At 41.6% G+C, this 22,312-nt stretch overlaps 1 protein-coding gene across 1 annotated transcript in view; it reads right to left on the reverse strand.

The window, feature by feature from the left end:
• LOC124593721 (zinc finger CCHC domain-containing protein 24-like) overlaps positions 1-22,312 on the reverse strand; it is a 203,578-nt gene that overhangs the window by 95,977 nt on the left and 85,289 nt on the right. The window contains exon 2 of the mRNA XM_047132033.1: positions 19,188-19,302. Within this exon, the coding sequence (XP_046987989.1) occupies positions 19,188-19,302 (115 nt within the window). The remainder of the gene's footprint in view (positions 1-19,187; positions 19,303-22,312) is intronic.

Here is a 22,312-nt window from a genome sequence, read left to right on the forward strand (position 1 = left end):
CAAATCAGCCTTTTAAACAGAACTACAAATGAGAAATTCTAACCCTTGGCACAGAGTGGTGCGTAGAAAATCACTTGCAAACATTGGGAAAAAGAGTATATTGGTCAGTCAGGCAGAGCTGTGGCAATTAGGCTACGTGAATATGAGAGAATCTGATGGTTATGGAAGAAAGATTCGACCTTTGCTGGTCATCTTTTAGCAGAAAACCATTCATGTGATGTAGAACGTCAAGACAAGCAGAAAGTTGAGCTTACTGGAAATACTAGAAATCAACAAACACATGATATAGAATGCTAGCTCAGTATTAAACGAGCAGACCTAATTCAATTTTCCCGTTTGTTATGTGAAGTTTCCGTGACAAATACTAGATTCGCATTGTAAATTCATATTATTTCTCATCATTTGTTACATGTATCTCCACATAAAAACCCCCCTTTATAGTAAATTGTAATTATTGTAATGTTTTCCTATGTACACACCATGTCATTTTTGTATCTTCTGTATAAACAGTATCTGTGTAAGTTGCACATCATGTATATCTGTGTTTGCGACATTCAGTTGTAACTTCAAAATGGTCTGAGAAGCAGAAATCCGGTTTGTGACCTAATAAATATAATTTGTAGACTATTTAGAAGTGTTTTTATTTTTAATATCAAGACTTTACACTAAGGACCTATCAGCCACCTCTCTGTAAAGGACAAGATATTCACTAAAATTATCACCAACTGCATAGAAATAACATTAGATTTCAACAAGACAAAGGAACAAGCTGGCCTTAGAATTGAGTACAGGACACTGGACCTTTCGCAAGTGATGGACGAAATTATAGCACAGAGTACTAAGAGCTAATTACCACTTTCTGTTGAGCTCATAGATTTAGAGACAGCTTTTGACAAAATTTGTACCGGCCGCCCTTTCGGAACAAGGCTCTGGTTGGTTACATACTGGGAAATACGCACAGTGGAAAACATTTAACACAAAACACTTAACACGAAAAACTGCCGAAATAATTCTGAGGTCCAGAACAAATATTATGTAATTTCATACTTTCATCTTTTAACACGAAACAAAAATCGTTCGACACAAAGATATTTCGTTCTTCGGATGAAAAAATATAACTGCTTTCTACGGTTACAACGTCACTCCGGCAGACCAAACAAAGTACACAACGGTTGTCACTATTGCTATGGTTTTCAGTGTTCCTGTTATCAGAACTCTTCAGTATGTTTCGAAGCCGATGACTTGTATGTCGAAATCATTGAATTTAGTGCTTTTTTTCTTCGGGTACTGTGAATTTATTTTTTATCCACAATGACAGATAAGATAGATAAACTGGGACGAAAAAAATCTATTTCGACCTCATATGAAGACGGTACTGCTTCAGTCAGTTGAAAAAAACGGAGGTCGAGAAAGAAAAATCTATAAAAAGTTTGGTATTTTGAATCTACGTTGTCGACGATGATTAAAATAGAGATTTAATCACTGCAATGTTTGAGCGTCGATGGATAGCGTCGAGCTAGATAGAAAAGTATGGAAACGAGTATTACAAGTATGTTGCTGGTTTGATTCAAAAAGGACCAGTCCATGAATGCTCGCATATCAGAGTTTTTCATCACCGGAAGAAGTTGCAAAACAAATGGCTGTTGAATTTTATGCAAAACCAGCACCATTGGGACGTTTCAAGAAAACGGACGACACAGTGTTCAGACGAGAATCTGTCTAAGAGAATTACGGCATTGGTAGGTTACTGTTGGGATGGTTCTGGAGAACAACCCTCATTTGTCGTTGGGAAAATTTTAAACTGCAATATTTTAAAAACGTGAAAAAGACATCAATCGAAATTATGACAAAAAAAAGCTTTGATATATTCACCCGTTGAGGAGACCAGCTATACAAAGCTTTACCTCCTGAATCGCTTAACAAAAGAAAAAGCATTACGATCCCTCCAGTTCCCTGTTAAACCTTCGTCGCTGTATAGCTCAGTTTCACAGCTATTAAGATATTGAGAAATTCTTTATTAGAAGAAGGGTCAGGGAAGGAAATTCCATGTATGTGTGTGTGTGTGTGTGTGTGTGTGTGTGCGCGTATGGTGTGTGTGTGTGTGTGTGTGTGTGTGTGTGTGTGTGTGTGTGCGTGCGTGTATGTGTGTATGGTATGTGTGAAGATCCGCCCCATTTCAAAGTTTGATTCTTTTCTGTAAGTGGGACTGACAGCTTCCAATTGGGTACGCTTGAGAATGTTCACAGCCCTTCAAGTCGTTTGGGGAGTTCTTCATCAGCCCGAAGAGCTGCAGCTCCATTGAGTCCCCGCGACGAAACCTTCCTGCTCTTTGCTGTAACCGCTTGAGCCTCGGTGTGCGCAGAAGCTAGCGCGGGTAGGTCTATGGAAGATTTGGAGACGTATGGGGGGCAGTCTTATGAACCTGTAGTCACTCATCAATCGAATATCTTTGCAGATCTTTGGGATGGCCATTGTCTGGGCGTGTTCCCACGCCACTCGATGGTGATCATACTATACCATCGAGTTGAAAATGTTCACCATATATGCAACAGCAATCGGAGGGAGGCACTTAAATAGCAGGTTCGAGGTGCCGTCTGATCCAGACGCCTTTTTGTGTAGAAGTGATGGAGTTCAGCTGTGATTTCCCTATTCCGACGGACTACATCTCATCGTCTTCCGCGTGTCAGCGAGGAATCGCGGCTATCTGTCAATTGGTACGGTTCAATTATGCAAAATAAAGACATCATTGGAGATCTTGTCTATAACGTGAAACGAATTGCTTATGATGCACAGAAGCTGTGGTAGTGCGTCAAGCGTCTACACGATCTTCTACAGGTGTAAAAAAGGCAGCGAACGTCTCAGCTAGAATATTCGCCTTTTATCTGGATTACAGATGGTCTACAGCCCATTCTGAAGCCATGGCATGCGCTTCTTGCGCCAAAAGAAAATAGCCGCAACTTCATTGGCCCAGTCCAGGTTTCGATACCTCTCCACCGATGCCTTGATTCAAAGATGGAGTAGCTAAGCAGCCACTTAATCCTGGGCCACCTGGTGAGATGCCAATAACAGAATACGCGACTAGGTGGTTGCTTCCAGGACGTGCGTCACACGTTGACGCGATTTGACGCGTAGAGTGCACACTGGACAATACGTGCATTAGTCACACTGACGCCTCCTCGTCACCTTTATATGTAGATCCGGGCCCGCCATTCTGAAAACGGCTGTAGTTCATTGCTTTAGCAGTTGCTGAAGTGACTAGCGATCGTCTTTACAATGAAACAGATTTCCTCCTGGGTGCAAGTGGCACGTTTCCATCGTCGTTGGCAGCGCTAGCGAGTGGTGTACGTATGTTCGGGTTGGGTTGGGTTGTTTGGGGGAGGAGACCAAACAGCGAGGTAATCGGCCTCATCGGATTAGGGAAGGACGGGGAGGCAAGTCGGCCGTGCCCTTTCAAAGGAACCATCCCGGCTTTTGTCCGGAACGATTTAGGGAAATCACGGAAAATCTAAATCAGGATGGCCGGACGCGGGATTGAACCGTCGTCCTCCTGAATGCGAGTCCAGTGTGTTAACCCTGCGCCACCTCGCTCGGTGTACGTATGTTACTCGTGGCGTGTTTGCAGAGTACAAGAGCTTTATAGCTGGTGTACTTCTTCTGGCAGCCGATGAGGTGAAGGCACCTCTGTTGGTGACGGCTTTCTTCAGTTTCGAGGACCGGGCGGTGTCTTGCATCGAGTCTCTCCCGTGATGCTCCTTTGGGAATACTGGATCTCTCGCATTCCTCATTCTGAAAGGTGGAGTTGTTGGTACTCCTTTTACAACTGCAGCCGAACGCACGTGATGGTGGAGTGGTTTTCACTATGACGATAATGTGTCCGTGGCTGTACACTGACGGTAAAAACTCGCAACACCAAGAAGGAGTGCGACAGAAACGAAAATTCGTAGGCGTGTTTATACATCTTGAAGGTGAATTCCATTAAAATTTCACGCCAGACGCATGAGAGTGGCGCTAATCACGTTTGCTTTAAATACACGCTGTAACGGTCGTGAGAGTTAGTTACCTTTAAGATTGGACATGGAGAGTTGATGTAGTCTAAGGTAACAAAACCGCCATTATTAACACCTCACTGAGTTTGAATAAGGTAATAGGACTAAGAGAAACTAAATATTCCTCCTGCGATGCTGCACAAAGACTTATCAGGAATGTAGCCACTGTACATGATTGCTGGCAGCGATCAGAAGACGGGACTCCGGAAGGCCACATGGCACTACCGAGAGGGAAGACAATAGTGTTTGGTGCAAGGCTGTAGCGCATAATACCGCATCTGTCGCAGCAATTTCAGCAGCAGTTGGCACCACCCGCACCGTAGACTACCACTTTAAGGTTGGTGGGGAGGTCTGTGCGCCTCAATGATCCACTTGCAACGCTGGCGGGAGCATCGCTCCTGGCAAGGTCACCATGCCACACTGCTCACTGGTGACACTTCAGACAAAGTGTATCCCGCTTAGGGGGTCCCTTCTTGGGAGCATGTGGATAGCAACCACATGGACTCTTAGCTAAGACTGATGACATTACTTCCACTTACTTGTGTCAGGCTTCTTCTGGTTTTTTTTCTTTTCTGTCGACCTCCCTTGACCAGCTCTTGTATTTTTTTTACCCCTATGGTACTAGGTTTCGAGGCCTGAGAGTTCGTTTCGTTTTACTTTTCCTTTTTTATTTATAATGGTCAAAGGTTGGCAAAGGATCTAAGAGTCTGTTGAGGCTGCCAATATTTGTCCAGAATTAAAATTCTGAGAAAAGTCCACTGAAATTTGATGAATGAATAAGACCTTGAAGAATTCAAGGCAGCTCTACCAACAAACTCTACTTCCACGGCCAAGAACACACGAGTCGCGTGATCTCTGCTCAACGGATGGCCTACAGTGGCTGTACGTTACGCAGTCAACGGGAGAGGATGAAAGGCGTATTTTCCGGTGCCTTACAGAACATATTGGCTAAGGGAGAGAGCCCCGGAAGAAAATCTTGGTCCTCCTAGAAAGTGGTTGAGTAAATGGCTGGTAACCAACTCTCGGAAAACGCTCACTACTCCTAGTACCCCAAGGAGCCTCGGAAACAGAATGGTCTCAAAGGTGAATGACAAAGCTATTGAAAAGGACAAACGAAAATGGATCACCGGGTATATCAAAACAGCAACCTGTAACGTCAGAGGAATTTCCCAAAATGAGATAGAACTATCAAATATACTAAACGACATGACTTTTGATACTGCAGCAATCGCAGAAACGAAAATGAGAGATAATAAATATGTGGGTGATTACATTATGTTCTATAGTGAAGTCGAAAAAATGAAAGAGCAAGCAAAGGTGCGCCATTACTCCTGCATAAGACATCGGAAAAAGAGATCAAAGATTGCATGTACATAAGTGAAAATGAGAAGAGGCAACTCCACCATTATAAGAGTACACGCACCAGAAGATGAAAAAAGGATGAGTCTAGAACCTTACGAAGAGCTACAGAAGACTCTGAATAAATTCGGTGCTATTGATCATATTATTAAGATGGGTGATTTCAGTGCCAGAATAGGAAATATCCCAGTATATTATAGGGCCTGTCAGAGAACAAGTATGTACTGGAAATGAAAAAATAATAAGAGATGTTGCCACGTACAATATGCAAATATTAACATGTGATCTTGCAATGTTAATCAATTACATATGTTGCCCAGACAAATGAATTGGGGAAATTTCATTACTCTACACTAATTAGTTTTTGTTCATATGACTTTTTTCCGTCAGTGTTTAAGCAGTTGGAATCAGTATGGTGACTGGGTGTTAGGGATCTCTGTGGGGAGAAGATTGACGGAAATTTTGTATAAAAATGATGTGAGGTGTGTATGAGGGAAGGATGACACAGATGATGGAATCTGAGTAGGATGTTACACAAAAGAATGAAGTTCCCAGAAGATATGATCGGATGTCAGTGTAACTTCGTATACGTACACACTATCGGTGGGTGTGTACAGTCCACTGTACCGGTAGGCTGGCCAACAGAGTGCATTAGCGTTGTTTGTGTTTACTGTTGTTACCAGGCTTGGCAGAATATACTGGGTGTCTCTCCTAAGAATCGTCAGGCGCATTTTCTCTGGTGTTTCTACAGGTATTTGAAATTTTGTTTATACAGTGTGTTGGTGGAGTCAGCCCAAGCAAGTACAACTCGTCACGTCTCTTACACGTCGCCCAGTGTCGACGGAAATGGTCAGTTTGTTTCCCGCCACGAACAAAATAAAGCGAAGTGCTCATTCTATAGAGTGGTCGCAAATTAGTCTAGTGCAATGTTCGTTTCAACTACATGTATTAACAAGGACAGTAAAACACGAAGAGTAACCAGAACCCCAACAACGACAGCACTGCTCCAGCCCACTCTGACGGCTCCCGCCATGAAGCAGCGCTGCTCGAGTACAGGATATTCTTCGTGTTTTACTGTCCTTGTTCGTACATGTCGATGAAACGAATATCGCACTAGACTATTTTACGATCGCTCTATCGAATGAGCACGTAAAATTTAGTTTTAAAAATAATTTTGTTTGTAAAGGGAAACAAACCGTCGCTTTCCTGCGACATCGGGCGTCTCATGAAAGATGTGCGCAGTATTTGTTGGGCCGCCTACAGCCACACATTGTAAAAACGAAACTCGAAATATCTGCGGAAACACTAGAGCAAACGCATCTGATGACTCTCAGGAGAGACACGCTGTATAAGGGGCCTGAATAGCGTGAGTTGTTGAGTGATCAGCGTGTAGCGCACGGAGAATGCGCGTACTCGTGTGAGTCAACGCTGATAGCACCTGACAGAGTTTGAAAGGGGACTCATTGTGGGTCTCCATTTGGTCGGCTCATCGAATCGTACAATATCCAGATTTGTTGGTCATTCAGACGTGACAGCGGCCTGGTAACCTGAAACCAGACATACTCGTCAAGTTTCCGCGGGACCACGTCTGACCACAACATGGGAGTTTCGCTCTTTTGTGCGCCGAGCACGTCGTAGCCCCTTCACACCTGCGCTTGCTATCCGAGAAGAAATAATGGACACACGGCAACGTTCTGTGTCATCCCACACCTTTGGTCAGAGACCAGCAGCAGCCGGACTAGGGAATTACCATCCCATGCGTAGGTTGCCCAGCACAACACAAACAGCTGGGTTTGGAGTGGTACCTGACCGGGAAACACGGACTGCTGAACGGCGTCGCACTGTGTCCGACGATGAGTCATCGTTCTCCACTAGATTAGGTTAGAGTAGATTAGTTTTTCGCTCCATAGATCCGTGCTGAGGAGATCCTCGTGGATGTGGATAAAGTCAATTTTTTTTAAAGCTGAAATAACAATACTAATAGTATGAGTATATACAATACATCACTTGTTTCTATTAAATTTTTTTAAACTGAAATAACAATACTAATAGTGTGAGTATATACAATACATCTTTTATTTAGCTGAAATAACAATACTAATAGTATGAGTATATACAATGCATCATTTGTTTCTATTAAAAAATTCGTTAATGGAGTAGAAGGAGTTGGGCACTAGTAAGTCTTTCAGGCTCCTTAAAACTGATCTTTATTTGTAACTACATTTTTTATGTTTGCTGGCAAATTATTGAAGATGAGTGTTCCTGAGTAGTGGACCCCTTTTTGAACTAAAGTAAGTGCTTTTAAGTCCTTGTGCAGATCATTTTTGTTCCTGGTATTGTATGTATGAACTGAGCTGTTTGTTGGAAAAAGAGATATATTATTTAGGACAAATTTCATTAAGGAGTAAATATACTGAGAGGCAGTAGTTAGTATACCCAGTTCTTTGAAGAGGTTTCTACAGGACGTTCGTGAATTTACTCCACAAATAATACGTATTACACGCTTTTGGACTCTGAAAACTTTTGTTTGACTTGAAGGGTTACACCAAAATATTATACCATGTGACATTATTGAATGAAAGTAGGTAAAGTATGCAAGCTTTTTCATTTTTATGTCGCCTACGTCTGCTAACACTCGAATTGCAAATACAGATTTGTTAAGGCGTTTCTGCAGTTCTGTGGTATGCTCCTCCCAACTGTTACTGTTCTAGGCGATTCTCGTCGGCGAGTATGGTGATGACATGGATTAGAGGTCTTCGGGTGTTTTAGAGATCTGAGAAGCCGTTTGGTATGAATTCAGGGCCACGGCTGGTAGGGACTAAGGGAATTGTGACGGCACCACGGTACATTACGGACATCCTGCGTCCTCGTGTGGTGCCTTGTCCGCCTGGGTAGCTGGGCGGCCAGCGCGGAGGATTGCTAACCGAAGGGGTCCAGGCTCGATTCCCGGCCGTGTCCGAGATTTTCTCCTCTCGGGAACTGGGTGTTGTTTTGTCCTCACCTTCGTGTCGTCATAATTCGCATTTACGCAATTGAGAGGGCTGCATAGGCACGTACCAGAAGTCAATAAATTAAAAAGAAAGTGTTACCTCTCACGTGACAGCATCGTGGCTGTACAGTATGTTTGAAAGGAACGATGCTCGTCCACACATGACACGTACATTAATGGACTGTCTACGTGATGCTGAGGTACTCCTGTGGCCGGCGAGATCCCCTAAACCGTCACCGATTGGACACTGAAGCAAGCCAAGCGCTGTATCACGTGTGAGATACAGAGGCGAGCAAGTTCACTGTTAGTAGCGCCACGTCACCTTAACGCGTCAGTGCGTAGCGCGTAAGTATTGCACCACAATTAAGTATGAAAAACAAAATTTACGTTTAAAACTTTGTTAAAATATAGTTTAGTGTTATAATGTTCCAAATACCAAGTCTTTATGTTCTAGACTTAATAGTTTACGTAAAAATGCCGTTTTATGAGAAAAATAAGTGGCGCTAAATAATGAAGCTAGAAAGCCGAATTTGGTCAGAAGGTGCAGTTAGAGCTCATAAATAAGTGGTGCAGGTTTCCAAAACCATGTAACAAGAATTAACATCGGAATCCACGTTTTTAGGAAAAATCAGAGGCGCTTATATAATGGACTTAGAAACATGAAAATTTGCTGTTTGCTTCATTTCACCCCAAAAATAATAATTGAAAGACCACGTTAAGCTACCTCTTATAGTTTTTGAGTAATTAAGTAAAAACCAATTTTGTAACTAAAATGTACCCAATTGTTGTAGATTAAGTACCTGTGGTTTTAATGATAGAGAATTTTGGTAAAAGCGGATGATAAAACATACCAAGTGATAGGGCTATACTAAATTTTAGACTTGTAGTATTAATAACTGCTGACATAAGTTCTAGTAAAGATAGGGTCAGAGGTAACGATCTAACGTTAGTACCACTATAAAAAATCTAGAAGGCAAAGTTTTCATTCTAGCAAGCTGAAACTTTTTCGGTGATTTCAAACAACTTAACTGAATACAAATAAAAATTAAGAAGTTCCTGAAAAAATTTGTAAATATGTTATTAAAGATTATGTGCTCGAGATAGCGGTCGTTCGGAGGCTGCTGCAGTATGCAGATAGCCGTAGACAACAGATGTTCCATCGGCCGTCCGCTCCGGCACCTATATAAATACAGCCCGAGAGGCAGTAGGGAGGTTCACTTCGCATTCAGCTACTGTAAGATCCACGTGTGTTAAACGTCGGATCGCTCTCTGCCTCGGATGGTATCAGCCCCGAACCGTGTCAAAGCGCGTATTTTGCGGTAAAAACGGATAGTGAACTCGCGAGGACTGTACAGCGTCCTGGATCGCTTAGAATTCACCAGAGTAGCTGTTAGTGTGCCGTCCATGTGAATTGCCAGTTCCACGTGGCAAGTGGTGACTTTTTTTCCACTTTTATGTCGAGCATTAATTTCGAACATTTATTGCACACTTCCATTGAGTAATTTTAGTCAGGGCGAAAGACAATCTGGTAGGAACGTACCGTAGAGGTCACCTCTGAACTGCTAAATGTGCTATTAGAATAGAAAGACTTGCTTTCAATTGAAAATAGTGAATTTCCAAGTGTTGTATGTGAGAAACGTTACGTAATATAATTTTGATTGGAACTTTATACTTTTATTTAAAATCGTAGTCCTGATCCCGCAAATAAATAGGTGGATAGAAACTTTTCTTTCAGTGGGCTAGCCCAGATGTGGCCGTGCAGACTGGAAACTAAGGTCAGTATGTTTCCCTTCGCTTCCTGGCTGACCACAGTATTAGCTGCCAGGCTCCCGTAAGAAAAACGGCGAACAAACAAAAGATTAACTTTTACCCACCGCCCCACACATGTATGGGTTCAGCCCGGACATCAGCTTCGTGCCAGCACCAGTATCCACTGTATCAAGGACCAGTTACGTCAGTTGTGAGCCAGATTGCCTCAGAGAGGATATAACGACTTTTTACCACCCTTCACAATCGAATCGGTGCATGCATCCAGGCCAAAAGGGGGTGCAACGTCATACTCACAAGTGGGCTCATATCGTCGAGTTCTTCGCAAATTTTAGTCAGTTTTGTAATCATTGCAGTAACACCACATACTTGTTGTTGTTGTTGTGGTCTTCAGTCCTGAGACTGCTTTCATGCAGTTCTCCATGCTACTCTGTCCTGTGCAAGCTTCTTCATCTCCCAGTACTTAGTGCAACCTACATCCGTCTGAATCTGCTTAGCGTATCCATCTCTTGGTCTCCCTCTACGATTTTTACCCTTCACGCTGCCCTCCAATGGTAAATTTGTGATCCCTTGATGCCTTAGAACATGTCCTACCAATCGGTCCCTTCTTCTAGTCAAGTTGTGCCACAAACTCCTCTTCTCCCCAATTCTATTCAATACCTCCTCATTAGTTATGTGATCTACCCATCTAATCTTCAGCATTCTTCTGTAGCACCACATTTCGAAAGCTTCTATTCTCTTCTTGTCCAAACTATTTATCGTCCATGTTTCACTTCCATGCATGGCTACACTCCATACAAATACTTTCAGACACGACTTCCTGACGCTTAAATCTATACTCGCTGTTAACAAATTTCTCTTCTTCAGAAACGCTTTCCTTGCCATTGCCAGTCTACATTTTATATCCTCTCTACTTCGACCATAATCAGTTATTTTGCTTTGCAAATAGCAAAACTCCTTTACTGCTTTAAGTGTCTCATTTCCTAATCTAATTCCCTCAGCATTACCCGACTGAATTCGACTACATTCCATTATCCTCGTTTTGCTTTTGTTGATGTTCATCTTATATCCTCCTTTCAAGACACTGTCGATTCCGTTCAACTGCTCTTTCAAGTCTTTTGCTGTCTCTGACAGAATTACAATGTCATCGGCGAACCTCAAAGTTTTTATTTCTTCTCCATGGATTTTAATACCTACTCCAATTTTTTCTTTTGTTTCCTTTACTGCTTGCTCAATATACAGATTGAATAACATCGTGGAGAGGCTACAACCCTGTCTTACTCCCTTCCCAACCACTGCTTGCCTTTCATGCCCCACGACTCTTATAACTGCCATCTAGTTTTTACTTAATAAAGATGAAAGAGATATGATTCTAATTAACCCCACTTCAGAAAATGGGTGGTTGGATTATTTCCAAAATCCATGGACAGATGATGAGAAAATGTGAAAACTGCAGTTAGTGACGAGCATGTTGATCTTATATCAGTGGAAGAACTAAAGGTTGTGTCAAAAACGTCTAAAAATAGAAAATCCCCAGGGGAAGGCAACCTCAATGTGGAATTATTTAAATATGCTTCGGAATCATTAGTCATAAAGCTACTGAATTTTGTAAATACTTGTTGGAAATACAGTAATTTACCACAAGATTGAGAAACATCAGTTGTTATCCTATTATTTAAAAGAGAGGATCGCAGAAAATGTGACAGTTATCGAGGTATTAGTCTTCTGAAGTCTGAATACAAGTTATATGCGAAACCAATAACAAACAGACTAAATGTACTTCCGGAAGCGTTTCTTACTGAAGAAAGGAATGGGTTTCGGATGGGAAGATCTTACATAGACATTGATTTTCCAGTCTGCCAAATTATTGAAAAACACAGAAAATACAATCATCTCACATACATGGGCTTTACTGATTTTGAGAAAGCTTTTGATAAAGTCAATAGAGTTAAATATGCGAAATTTCAGAATCGAATTGTATGGCCAGAATGTATAACTGTAATTCAACGTAAGTGCAAACACAACAAAATCAAAGTACAAAAGGGAAGTCCGTTTGCTAGAAACATGTGTCAAGGAATGAGACAAGGGTGTCCTTTAACACCCACATTATTTCATACGGACATAGACTGAGTCATACAGCCATGGCAAAAGAAAGTAATGCACCATTATAAGATTAATAATAAAGTTATAAATTCGCTTCAGTTTGCAGATGATCAAATAACTCTAGCAGACTCAGAAAATAAATTACAGAGAGCAATCTGGTTCTTGCACTAGGTAGCTATTGATTCTAATATAATAATATCTGAAGATGACACTGAAATAATGTCATTCCATGGTAATCAGCAATAATTGATGATAAACCTCTAGAACAAAAAAATGTTTTAAATAACTGAGGGGGGGGGGGGGGGGGGGAGGGCAAGGCCTCATAAATCACGCACAATGATCATGAATACAAACTGCACAAATTCCAACAGTTGGTAAGTGCTATAAATCGCACTCTTCTCACAAAAGTTAGAAAAGAGACAGTGCTAAATTTTTATAATGTGATGACGCTGCCAGGTATAATGTATGCGTCAGAGACTTGGGCTCTAGCATCCAGATAGTTTATTTATTTACACGTCAAGTTCCTTACGACCAAACTGAGGAGCAATTCTCCAAGGTCATGGAACGTGTCAGTACTTGAAATTACAACATAAAGGTAATAACAGATACAATAAAACATTCATGGACCCGAAAAAGTCAAGCCATAAATTTAAGTAAACGCAATCAACAATACAACAAGAATCAGCTTAATGTTTCAAGGAACTCCTCGACAGAATAGAAGGAGTGACCCATGAGGAAACTCTTCAGTTTCGATTTGAAAGCGCGTGGATTACTGCTAATATTTTTGAATTCTAGTGGTAGTTTATTGAAAATGGATGCAGCAGTATACTGCACAGCTTTCTGCACAAGAGTTAAGGAAGTCCGATCCAAATGCAGGTTTGATTTATGCGAAGTATTAACTGAGTGAAAGCTGCTTGTTCTTGGGAATAAGCTAATATTGTTAACAAGAAATGACAGTAAAATATATATATATTGGGAGGCCAATGTCAAAATACCCAGAATCGTAACAGGGGTCGACAAGAGAGGTTCGTGAACTTACACCAATTATTGCCCGAACCACCCATTTCTGAGCCAAAAATATCCTCATAGAATGGGAAGGTTACCCCAAAATATAATACCATACGACATAAGCGAATGAAAATAAGCAAAGTACAGTAATTTTCGTGTCGAACGACCACTCACTTCTGATACTGTTCGAATAGCAAAAATGGCAGCATTAAGTATTTGAACAAGATCCTGGACGTGGGATTTCCATGACAGTTTACTATCTATCTGAACACCTAGAAATTTGAACTGTTCAGTTTCATTAATCATATGCCATTCTGTGAAATTAAAACGCCAGGTTTTGTTGAATTGTGTGTTAGAAACCGTAAAAGCTGAGTCTTACTACGATTTAGTGTTAGTTCATTTTCTACAAGCCATGAACTTACGTCATGAACTGCACTATTTGAAACCGAGCCAGTGTTGCACACATCCTTCACTACCAAGCTAAATTGATCAGCAAACGTAAATATTTTAGAGTTACCCATAATACTAGAGGGCATACCATTTATATAAATAAGGAAGAGGAGTGGCCCCAACACTGATTCCTGGGGCACCCCCCACTTGACTCTACCCTACTCAGACTCCTCATCACAGCCATTCTCAACACTGTGAATAATGACATTTTGCTGTCTGTTGCGGAAGTAATAGGTGAACCAGTTGTAAGTTACTCCCAGCATTCTGTAATGGTCCAACTTCTGGAGCAATATTTTGTGATCAACACAATCAAACCCCATAGTTAAATCAACAAATATGGCTAGCGTTCGAAACCTTTTGTTTAGCCCATTCAGTACCTCACAGATAAAAGAGAATTATCAGTTGTTAAACGACTTCTGAAGCCGAACTGTACTTTTGACAGCAAATTACGTAGTATAAAATGATCAATTATCCTTACATATACAGCCACTCCAGTAACTTTAGGAAACAATAAAGGCATAGAAATAGGTCTAAAATTGTCTACATTATCCCTTTCTCCCTTTTTATAAAGCGGGTTTACTACTGAGTACTTTAATCGTTCAGGGAACTGATCATTCCTAATGGAAAAATTACAGATATGGCTAAGTACAAGGTTAACATGTGCAGCACAGTAGTTTAATATTCTGCTAGGCACTCCATCATACCCGTGAGAGTCCTTACTCTTCAGTGATTTAATTATTGATTCAATCTTCCCCTTGTCTGTATCACAGAGGAGTATTTCAGACATAAATCTCGGAAAGGCATTTGACAAGATAGTTATGTGATTCCCTTTAGAAACTAAATTTTTTAAAATCACCAGCAATGCTCAGAAAATGATTGTTAAACACTGTACATACATCTGATTTATGAGTAATGGAAATATTTTTCCTATGAACTGACTTTATATCTTCTAGGCGCTTCAGTGCGGAACCGCGCGACTGCTACGGTCGCAGGTTCGAATCCTGCCTCGGGCATGGATTGTGTGATGTTCTTAGGTTAGTTAGGTTTAAGTAGTTCCAAGTTCTAGGGTACTGATGACCTCAGATGTTAAGTCCCTCAGTGCTCAAAGCCATTTGAACCATTTTTGACCTTGTGCTGCTGACCAGAGACTTCCTTCAAAACTGACCATATGGTTTTAGTTTTATCTTGTGAATTAGCTATTCTATTTGCATACCACATAGTCTTTGCCTTCCTAATAACATATTTAAACACCTTACAGTGCTGTTTGTAAAGGGCTACTGTAGCTTGATTGTGACTACTTCTAACATTTTGATATGATTCCCGCTTTATTCTACATGACATTCTTATCCCACTAGTCAGCCACCCGGGCTGCCTTTTACTGATAGTACCCCGTTTAGAACGTTCTAATGGAAAGCAGCTCTCAAAGAGTATGAGAAATGTGTTAAGGAAAGCATTATATTTGTCATCTATGTTATCGGCGCTATAAACATCCTGCCACTCTTGTTGCTTGACGAGGTTCAAAAAACTCTTTATTGCTGTTGGATTAACTTTCCTACATAGTCTGTAATTATATGTGACGTTCGTTTGAGTGCAAAAGCCTTTTAGTGTTAAAATTTGTGCATCGTGGTCTGAAAAGCCATTCACCCTTTGACTAGCAGAATGTTCATCTAGTAGTGAAGAATGAATAAAAATATTGTCTATGGCTGTACTACTGTTCCCCTGACCCTAGTTGGAAGAAAAAACAGTCTGCATCAGGACTGATGCAGCAGAAATGAGACTCCTGGTTACAGGTTCATAGATCGGATAAAAAATAGTAAAATAAGGAGTGAACGGGCTGTCAAAAGCATACTTCAGAAAATAAAGGAGTACCGAAAGAAATGGTATGAGCACATTCAAATGTATGAGCACATTCAAATGATATCATAAGAATGAGTACCTAAAGTAATATACAAATATACACATCAAGGGACAAGGAATGTTGGGCGTCCTCAGAAGAGATGGAAAGATCAGCTGCATTCTGCTTGAAATTACAACAGCCAAGAATGCCTAAACCAAAACTGGGTATGACGAGGTACATCACATACCCCCTCAACCCATAAAGTTTCATTTCCTTTTCTCCATCCCTCCAGAGAGCTTCACTTTATCTTTTTGTCGTGTAGTGTAGTTAACGGTCCGGTTGTTGTTGTGGTCTTCAGTCCTGATACTGGTTTGACGCAGCTTTCCATGCTACTCTATCCTGTGCAAGCTTCTTCATCTCCCAGTACGTACTGCTACCTACATCCTTCTGAATCTGCTTAGTGTATTCATCTCTTCGTCTCCCTCTACGATTTTTACCCACCACGCTGCCCTCCAAAGCTAAATTGGTGATCCCTCGGCGCCTCAGAACATGTCCTACCAGCCGATCCCTTCTTCTAGTCAACTTGTGCCATAAACTCCTCTTCTCCCCAATCCTATTCAATACCTCCTCATGAGTTCCGTGATCCACCTATCTAATCTTCAGCATTCTTCTGTAGCACCACATTTAGAAAGTTTCTATTCTCTTCTTGTCCAAACAATTTATCGTCCATGTTTCACCCCCATACATGGCTACACTCCATACAAATGCCGGGAGATCAAAAAGTCAGTATAAATTTAAAAACTGAATGAATCACGGAATAATGTACATAGAGAGGTACAAATTGACACACATGCTTGGAATGACATGAGGTTTTATTAAAACCAAAACATAAAAACGTTAAAAAAATGTCTGACAGATGGCGCTTCATCTGACCAGAATAGCAATAATTAGCATAACAAAGTAAGACAAAGCATAGATGATGTTCTTTACAGGAAATGCTCAATATGTCCACCATCATTCCCCAACAATAGCTGTAGTCGAGGAATAATGTTGTGAACAGCACTGTAAAGCATGTCCCGAGTTATGGCGAGGCATTGGCGTCGGATGTTGTCTTTCAGAATCCCTAGAGATCTCGGTCGATCACGATACACTTGCGACTACAGGTAACCCCAAAGCCAATAATTGCACGGACTGAGATCTGGGGACCTGGGAGGCAAAGCATGACGAAAGTGGCGGCTGGGCACACTATCATCACCAAACGACGCGCGCAAGAGAACTTTCACGCGTCTAGCAATACTTTGTTTTTCTGTTTTTTCGGTTCTAATAAAACTCCATGTCATTCCAAGCATTTGTGTCTATTTTTACCTCTCTATTTTCATTGTTTCGTGGTTTATTAAGTTTTCAAATTTGTACTGACTTTTTGATCACCCGGTAGTTTCAGAAACGACTTCCTGACACTTAAATCTATACTCGATGTTAAAAAATTTCTCTTCTTCAGAATCGCTTTCCTTCCCATTGCCAGTCTACATTTTATATCCTCTCTACTTCGACCATCATCAGTTATTTTGCTCCCCAAATAGCAAAACTCCTTTACTACCTTAAGTGTCTCTTTTCCTAATATAATTCCCTCAGCATTACCCGACTTAATTCGACTACATTCCATTATCCTCGTTTTGCTTTTGTTGATGTTCATCTTATATCCTCCTTTCAAGACACTGTCCATTCCGTTCAACTGCTCTTCCAAGTCCTTTGCTGTCTCTGACAGAATTACAATGTCGTCGGCGAACCTCGAAGTTTTTATTTCTTCTCCATGGATTTTAATACCTACTCCGAATTTTTCTTTTGTTTCCTTCACTGCTTACTCAATATACAGATTGAATAACATCGGGGAGAGGCTACAACCCTGTCTCACTCCCTTCCCAACCACTGATTCCCTCTCGTGTCCCTCGACTCTTATAACTGCCATCTGGTTTCTGTACGTATTGTAAATAGCCTTTCGCTCCCTGTATTTTACCCTGCCACCTTCAGAATTTGAAAGAGAGTATTCGAGTCAACATTGTCAAAAGCTTTCTCTAAGTCTACAAATGCTAGAAACGTAGGTTTGCCTTTCCTTAATCTTTCTTCTAAGATAAGTCGTAGGGTCAGTATTGCCTCACGTCTTCCAACATTTCTACGGAATCCAAACTGATCTTCCCCGAGGTCGGCTTCAATCAGTTTTTCCCTTCGTCTGTAAAGAATTCGCGTTAGTATTTTGCAGCTGTGACTTATTAAACTGATAGTTCGGTAATTTTCACATCTGTCAACACCTGCTTTCTTTGGGATTGGAGTTATTATATTCTTCTTGAAGTCTGAGGGTATTTGGCCTGACTCATATATCTTGCTCACCAGATGGTAGAGTTTTGTCAGGACTGGCTCTCCCAAGGCTGTCAGTAGGTCTAACGGAATGTTGTCTACTCCCGGGGCCTTGTTTCGACTCAGGTCTTTTAGTTGTCTGTCAAACTCTTCACGCAGTATGATATCTCCCATTTCATCTTCATCTACATCCTCTTCCATTTCCGTAATATTGTCCTCAAGTACATCGCCCTTGTATAGACCCTCTACATACTCCTTCCACCTTTATGCTTTCCCTTCTCTGCTTAGAACAGGGTTTCCATCTGAGCTCTTGATATTCATGCAAGTGGTTTTCTTTTCTCCAAAGGTCTCTCTAATTTTCCTGTAGGCAGTATCTATCTTACCCCTCCTGAGATAAGCCTCTACGTCCTTACATTTGTCCTCTAGCCATCCCTGCTTAGCCATTTTGCACTTCCTGTCGATCTCATTTTTGAAACGTTTGTATTCCTTTTTGCCTGCTTCATTCACTGTTTTATATTTTCTTCTTTTATTAATTAAATTCAATATTTCTTCTGTTACCCAAGGATTTCTAGTAGCCCTCTTCTTTTTACCTACTTGATCCTCTGCTGCCTTCACTACTACAACCCTCAAAGCTACCCATTCTTCTTCTACTGTATTTCTTTCCCCCATTCTTGTCAATCATTCCTTTTGCTCTCCCTGAAACTCTGTACAACCTCTGGTTTAGTCAGTCTATCCAGGTCCCATCTCCTTAAATTCCCACCTTTTTAGCAGTTTCTTCAGTTTTAAGCTACAGTTCATAACCAATAGATTGTGGTCAGAGTCTTCATCTGCCCCTGGAAATGTTTAACAATTTAAAACCTGGTTCCTAAATCTCTGTCTCACCATTATGTAATCTATCTGAAACCTTCTAGTATCTCCAGGGTTCTTCCATGTATACAATCTTCTTTTATGATTCTTGAACCAAGTGTTAGCTATGATGTGCTCTGTGCAAAATTCTACCAGGCGGCTTCCTCTTTCATTTCTTACCCCCAATCCATATTCACCTACTACGTTTCCTTCTCTCACTTTTCCTACTACCGAATTCCAGTCACCCATAACTATTAAATTTTCGTCTCCCTTCTCTATCTGATCCGGTAGCGATCGGAAATGAATGAATATCTGTCTGAACTTACACACCTCTCGAAACTGCTACTCCCGTCAGCCACCGCGCCGGGAATCTTCTTATAGTGAACACTTAATAAACTACGGTGGGGTAGGCAGACAGCTGGGTACTCACGAGTGGGGTCCGGGCCTGGCGCTGGGGGTGGCGGGGGCGGCACGGGCAGCGCGGCCAGACCCAGGCCGAAACCCGCGCCCGCGGTCGCCGCCGGCAGCGCCGTCCATGGCTTCCCCTGCAACACCGCAACACGCGTTACTGCTGGGCTGCAGAGGCACCTCGCTGACGACTTCTCGCTCAGCGTTGAGGAAGCAGTCGCATTTCAGCAATTACTGCAAAGTATTTTGCATTCTGGGCATCCGCAGCTGTTGAAAGGCATGATAGTAGGAATAATTCCGCTGGCAGCTGGTAAAATTTTTGTATTACTGATACACAACCAGTTTCGCGGCCTAAAGGCACGTTATCAGGCGCTACCTCCACGATAAAGAGTAATATGCATTGCCTCAACTTTGTGGACATTGAAATTAATAAAGTTGATGTGAAAAGTATACTTAAAGTGTTAAAAGGTCTTAGATGTACCCATCGCTCCTAGTCAAGATTATTCAGTCAATATTGTCTACTTTGTACCGGCGAACGAAGAGTGACAAAAACGTGATCCATAAATTTCGTAAAAATTGCTCGTGGGTGGATCGTGTAGTTACAGACCCTTGTTTTAAAACTTGCCAGCATTTAACAAAATTATGGTGAGAGGGTGCTGATTTTTAAAAAAAAGCCGGATTTGCAATAAAAAATAGCCACTACTAACGTGATTAGTCAGGGCACAATGGAAATTACTGTGTGGGATGGTAAAAGCTGCCACTTACTTCCCGGTGTGACGGCAGGGCGACCCAGTGTTGGCGAGGATAAAAGCGTCTCACTTAAGCGACTAAGACGGATTATCAGGCTGGCGGAATGAAGACTACCTTGTGGACTGTGTGACGTCATGTACTCATGACCAGCGGTGCTGGGTCGCTCCCTTTACGAACCATAATAGTACTGAATTTTATTACATACTATTACTTAATCGTATAAACAATCCAAGTTAGCCAATGCTAAGGTTCTTTAATTCCAACTGACTATTCAACGAGAACTGTGTATGTTCTTTTTGTATCTAAAAATTTCTACTTGCTCTAATATATTCAAAATATGTATTTTTTTATTAAGTATTCTTAAATTTTCTAAAGGGCTCGTGACGCTGCGCCCCGTTTTGTGCAAGGGCGCTGTTAGTGCCGATCAGGAATTATTTAAGTTAAGATGTTACTGCAGTCTTATTCGAAATGACATATGAGTTTGCCCTACGGGAGGGTAATCGTTCTCCATGTAAGGCAGTACACGCCCGCTTCATTATATTTATTTAACACAGTTTTTTCTTTACGCCTGTGTTTACGGCTTGATCCGAAGAAGTAAAGTACACTGGAATTATGGTTTTAGGTCTCATACATCTGCCTATATTTTCGGATACTGCATCCAAATATGGTGACCAGTTGGTCTGTGTGTTATAGGATCGCTGGCCGGAGTGGCCGAGCGGTTCCAGGTGCTACAATCTGGAACCGCGCGACCGCTACGGTCGCAGGTTCGAATCCTGCCTCGGGCATGGATGTGTGTGATGTCCTTAGGTTAGTTAGGTTTAAGTAGTTCTAAGTTCTAGGGGACTGATGACCTCAGAAGTTAAGTCCCATAGTGCTCAGAGCCATTTGAACCATTTTGCTATAAGATCTGTCTCTGATCCACTACGAGAAAGAAAAGTTTTCGTTTCTAATATGGTTCCATCAACTGCGTTAACAGATTCTAGATCATTACAGTTTTGATACGTCATAAGCTGTATATATAGCTTTAGCCCGCGAAACCTGTGTTGTACCAACAAAACATAAATTTTAGATGTAACAGAGGAATGTTTCTTAACATCTGTGTTTACTGGTCTGACAGTCATGACAGGATATGTTACTGTGTATCATGGACGACGTCAACTTCGGTTTCTGGCATTTTGGTGGGCTGCTGTAGCTTGTGGAATGCTGATTAAGCTGTATATCTTATGTTTAATGCCATATTTGTATTTTAACTTACGCGAAATTTCGAAAATAAAATAAAAATGCCGTACTGATCAAAAGACCGAGACAGCGGGTAAGATCAAGGACTCTGATTCGTAGAATATGGAATGTGAGGAGTTGGCAGATAAAATTGACAATATATTTATTAGGTGTACAAATTTGCTTCCGGCGTTTTGCAGTAGCTGGCAATAGTGGCAAGGGCTGGTGGAGGTAGAAGGTACTAAGTGTCACGCAATACGTTTAGGCGTGTGTAAAGATTTTTTTTAAGTATTCTGACTGGTTTGATGCGGCGCGACACGAATTCCTCTCTTGTGGCAACCTCTTCACCTCAGGGTAGCACTTGCAACCTACGTTGCAACCTAAGTCCTCAATTATTTGTTGGATGTTTTCCAATCTTTGTCTTCCTCTATAGTTTTTACCCTATACAGATTCCCTCTAGTACCATGCAAATTTTTACCTGATGTCTTAACAGATGTCGATATCATCCTGTCCCTCCTCCTTGTCAGTGTTTTCCATATATTCCTTTCCTCGCCGATTCTGCTGACAAGGGAACCTCCCCGTCGCACCCCCCTCAGATTTAGTTATAAGTTGGCACAGTGGATAGGCCTTGAAAAACTGAACATAGATCAATCGAGAAAACAGGAAGAAGTTGTGTGGAACTATGAAAAAAATAAGCAAAATATACAAACTGGGTAGTCCATGCGCATGATAGGTAACATCAAGGACATTATAGGCTCAGGAGCGCCGTGGTCCCATGACTAGCGTGAGCAGCTGCGGAACGAGAGGTCCTTGGTTCAAGTCTTCCCTCGAGTGAAAAGTTTAATTTTTTATGTTCAGACAATTATTATCCGTCCGTCCGATGCGAGGTAACTGCGCCGTAGTATGGGGACGCTACAACTAAACAAGAAAACCTAAATCGGGCAAGGTAGAAGAATCTATTTACCCATTCGCCAAGTGTACAAGTTAGGTGGGTCGACCACATGTTGCTGTCATGTAACGCATATGCCGTCACCAGTGTCGTATAGAATATATCAGAAGATCATAACTTTGCGAAAATAAAGAAGGTAAACGTTTAACTCGAGGGAAGACTTGAACCAAAGATCTCTCGTTCGGCAGCTGCTCACGCTAACCACGGGACCACGGCGCGCATGAGCTCAC

The sequence above is a fragment of the Schistocerca americana genome, chromosome 2 (genome assembly GCF_021461395.2).
Source record: "Schistocerca americana isolate TAMUIC-IGC-003095 chromosome 2, iqSchAmer2.1, whole genome shotgun sequence".
Taxonomy (NCBI): Eukaryota; Metazoa; Arthropoda; class Insecta; order Orthoptera; family Acrididae; genus Schistocerca; species Schistocerca americana.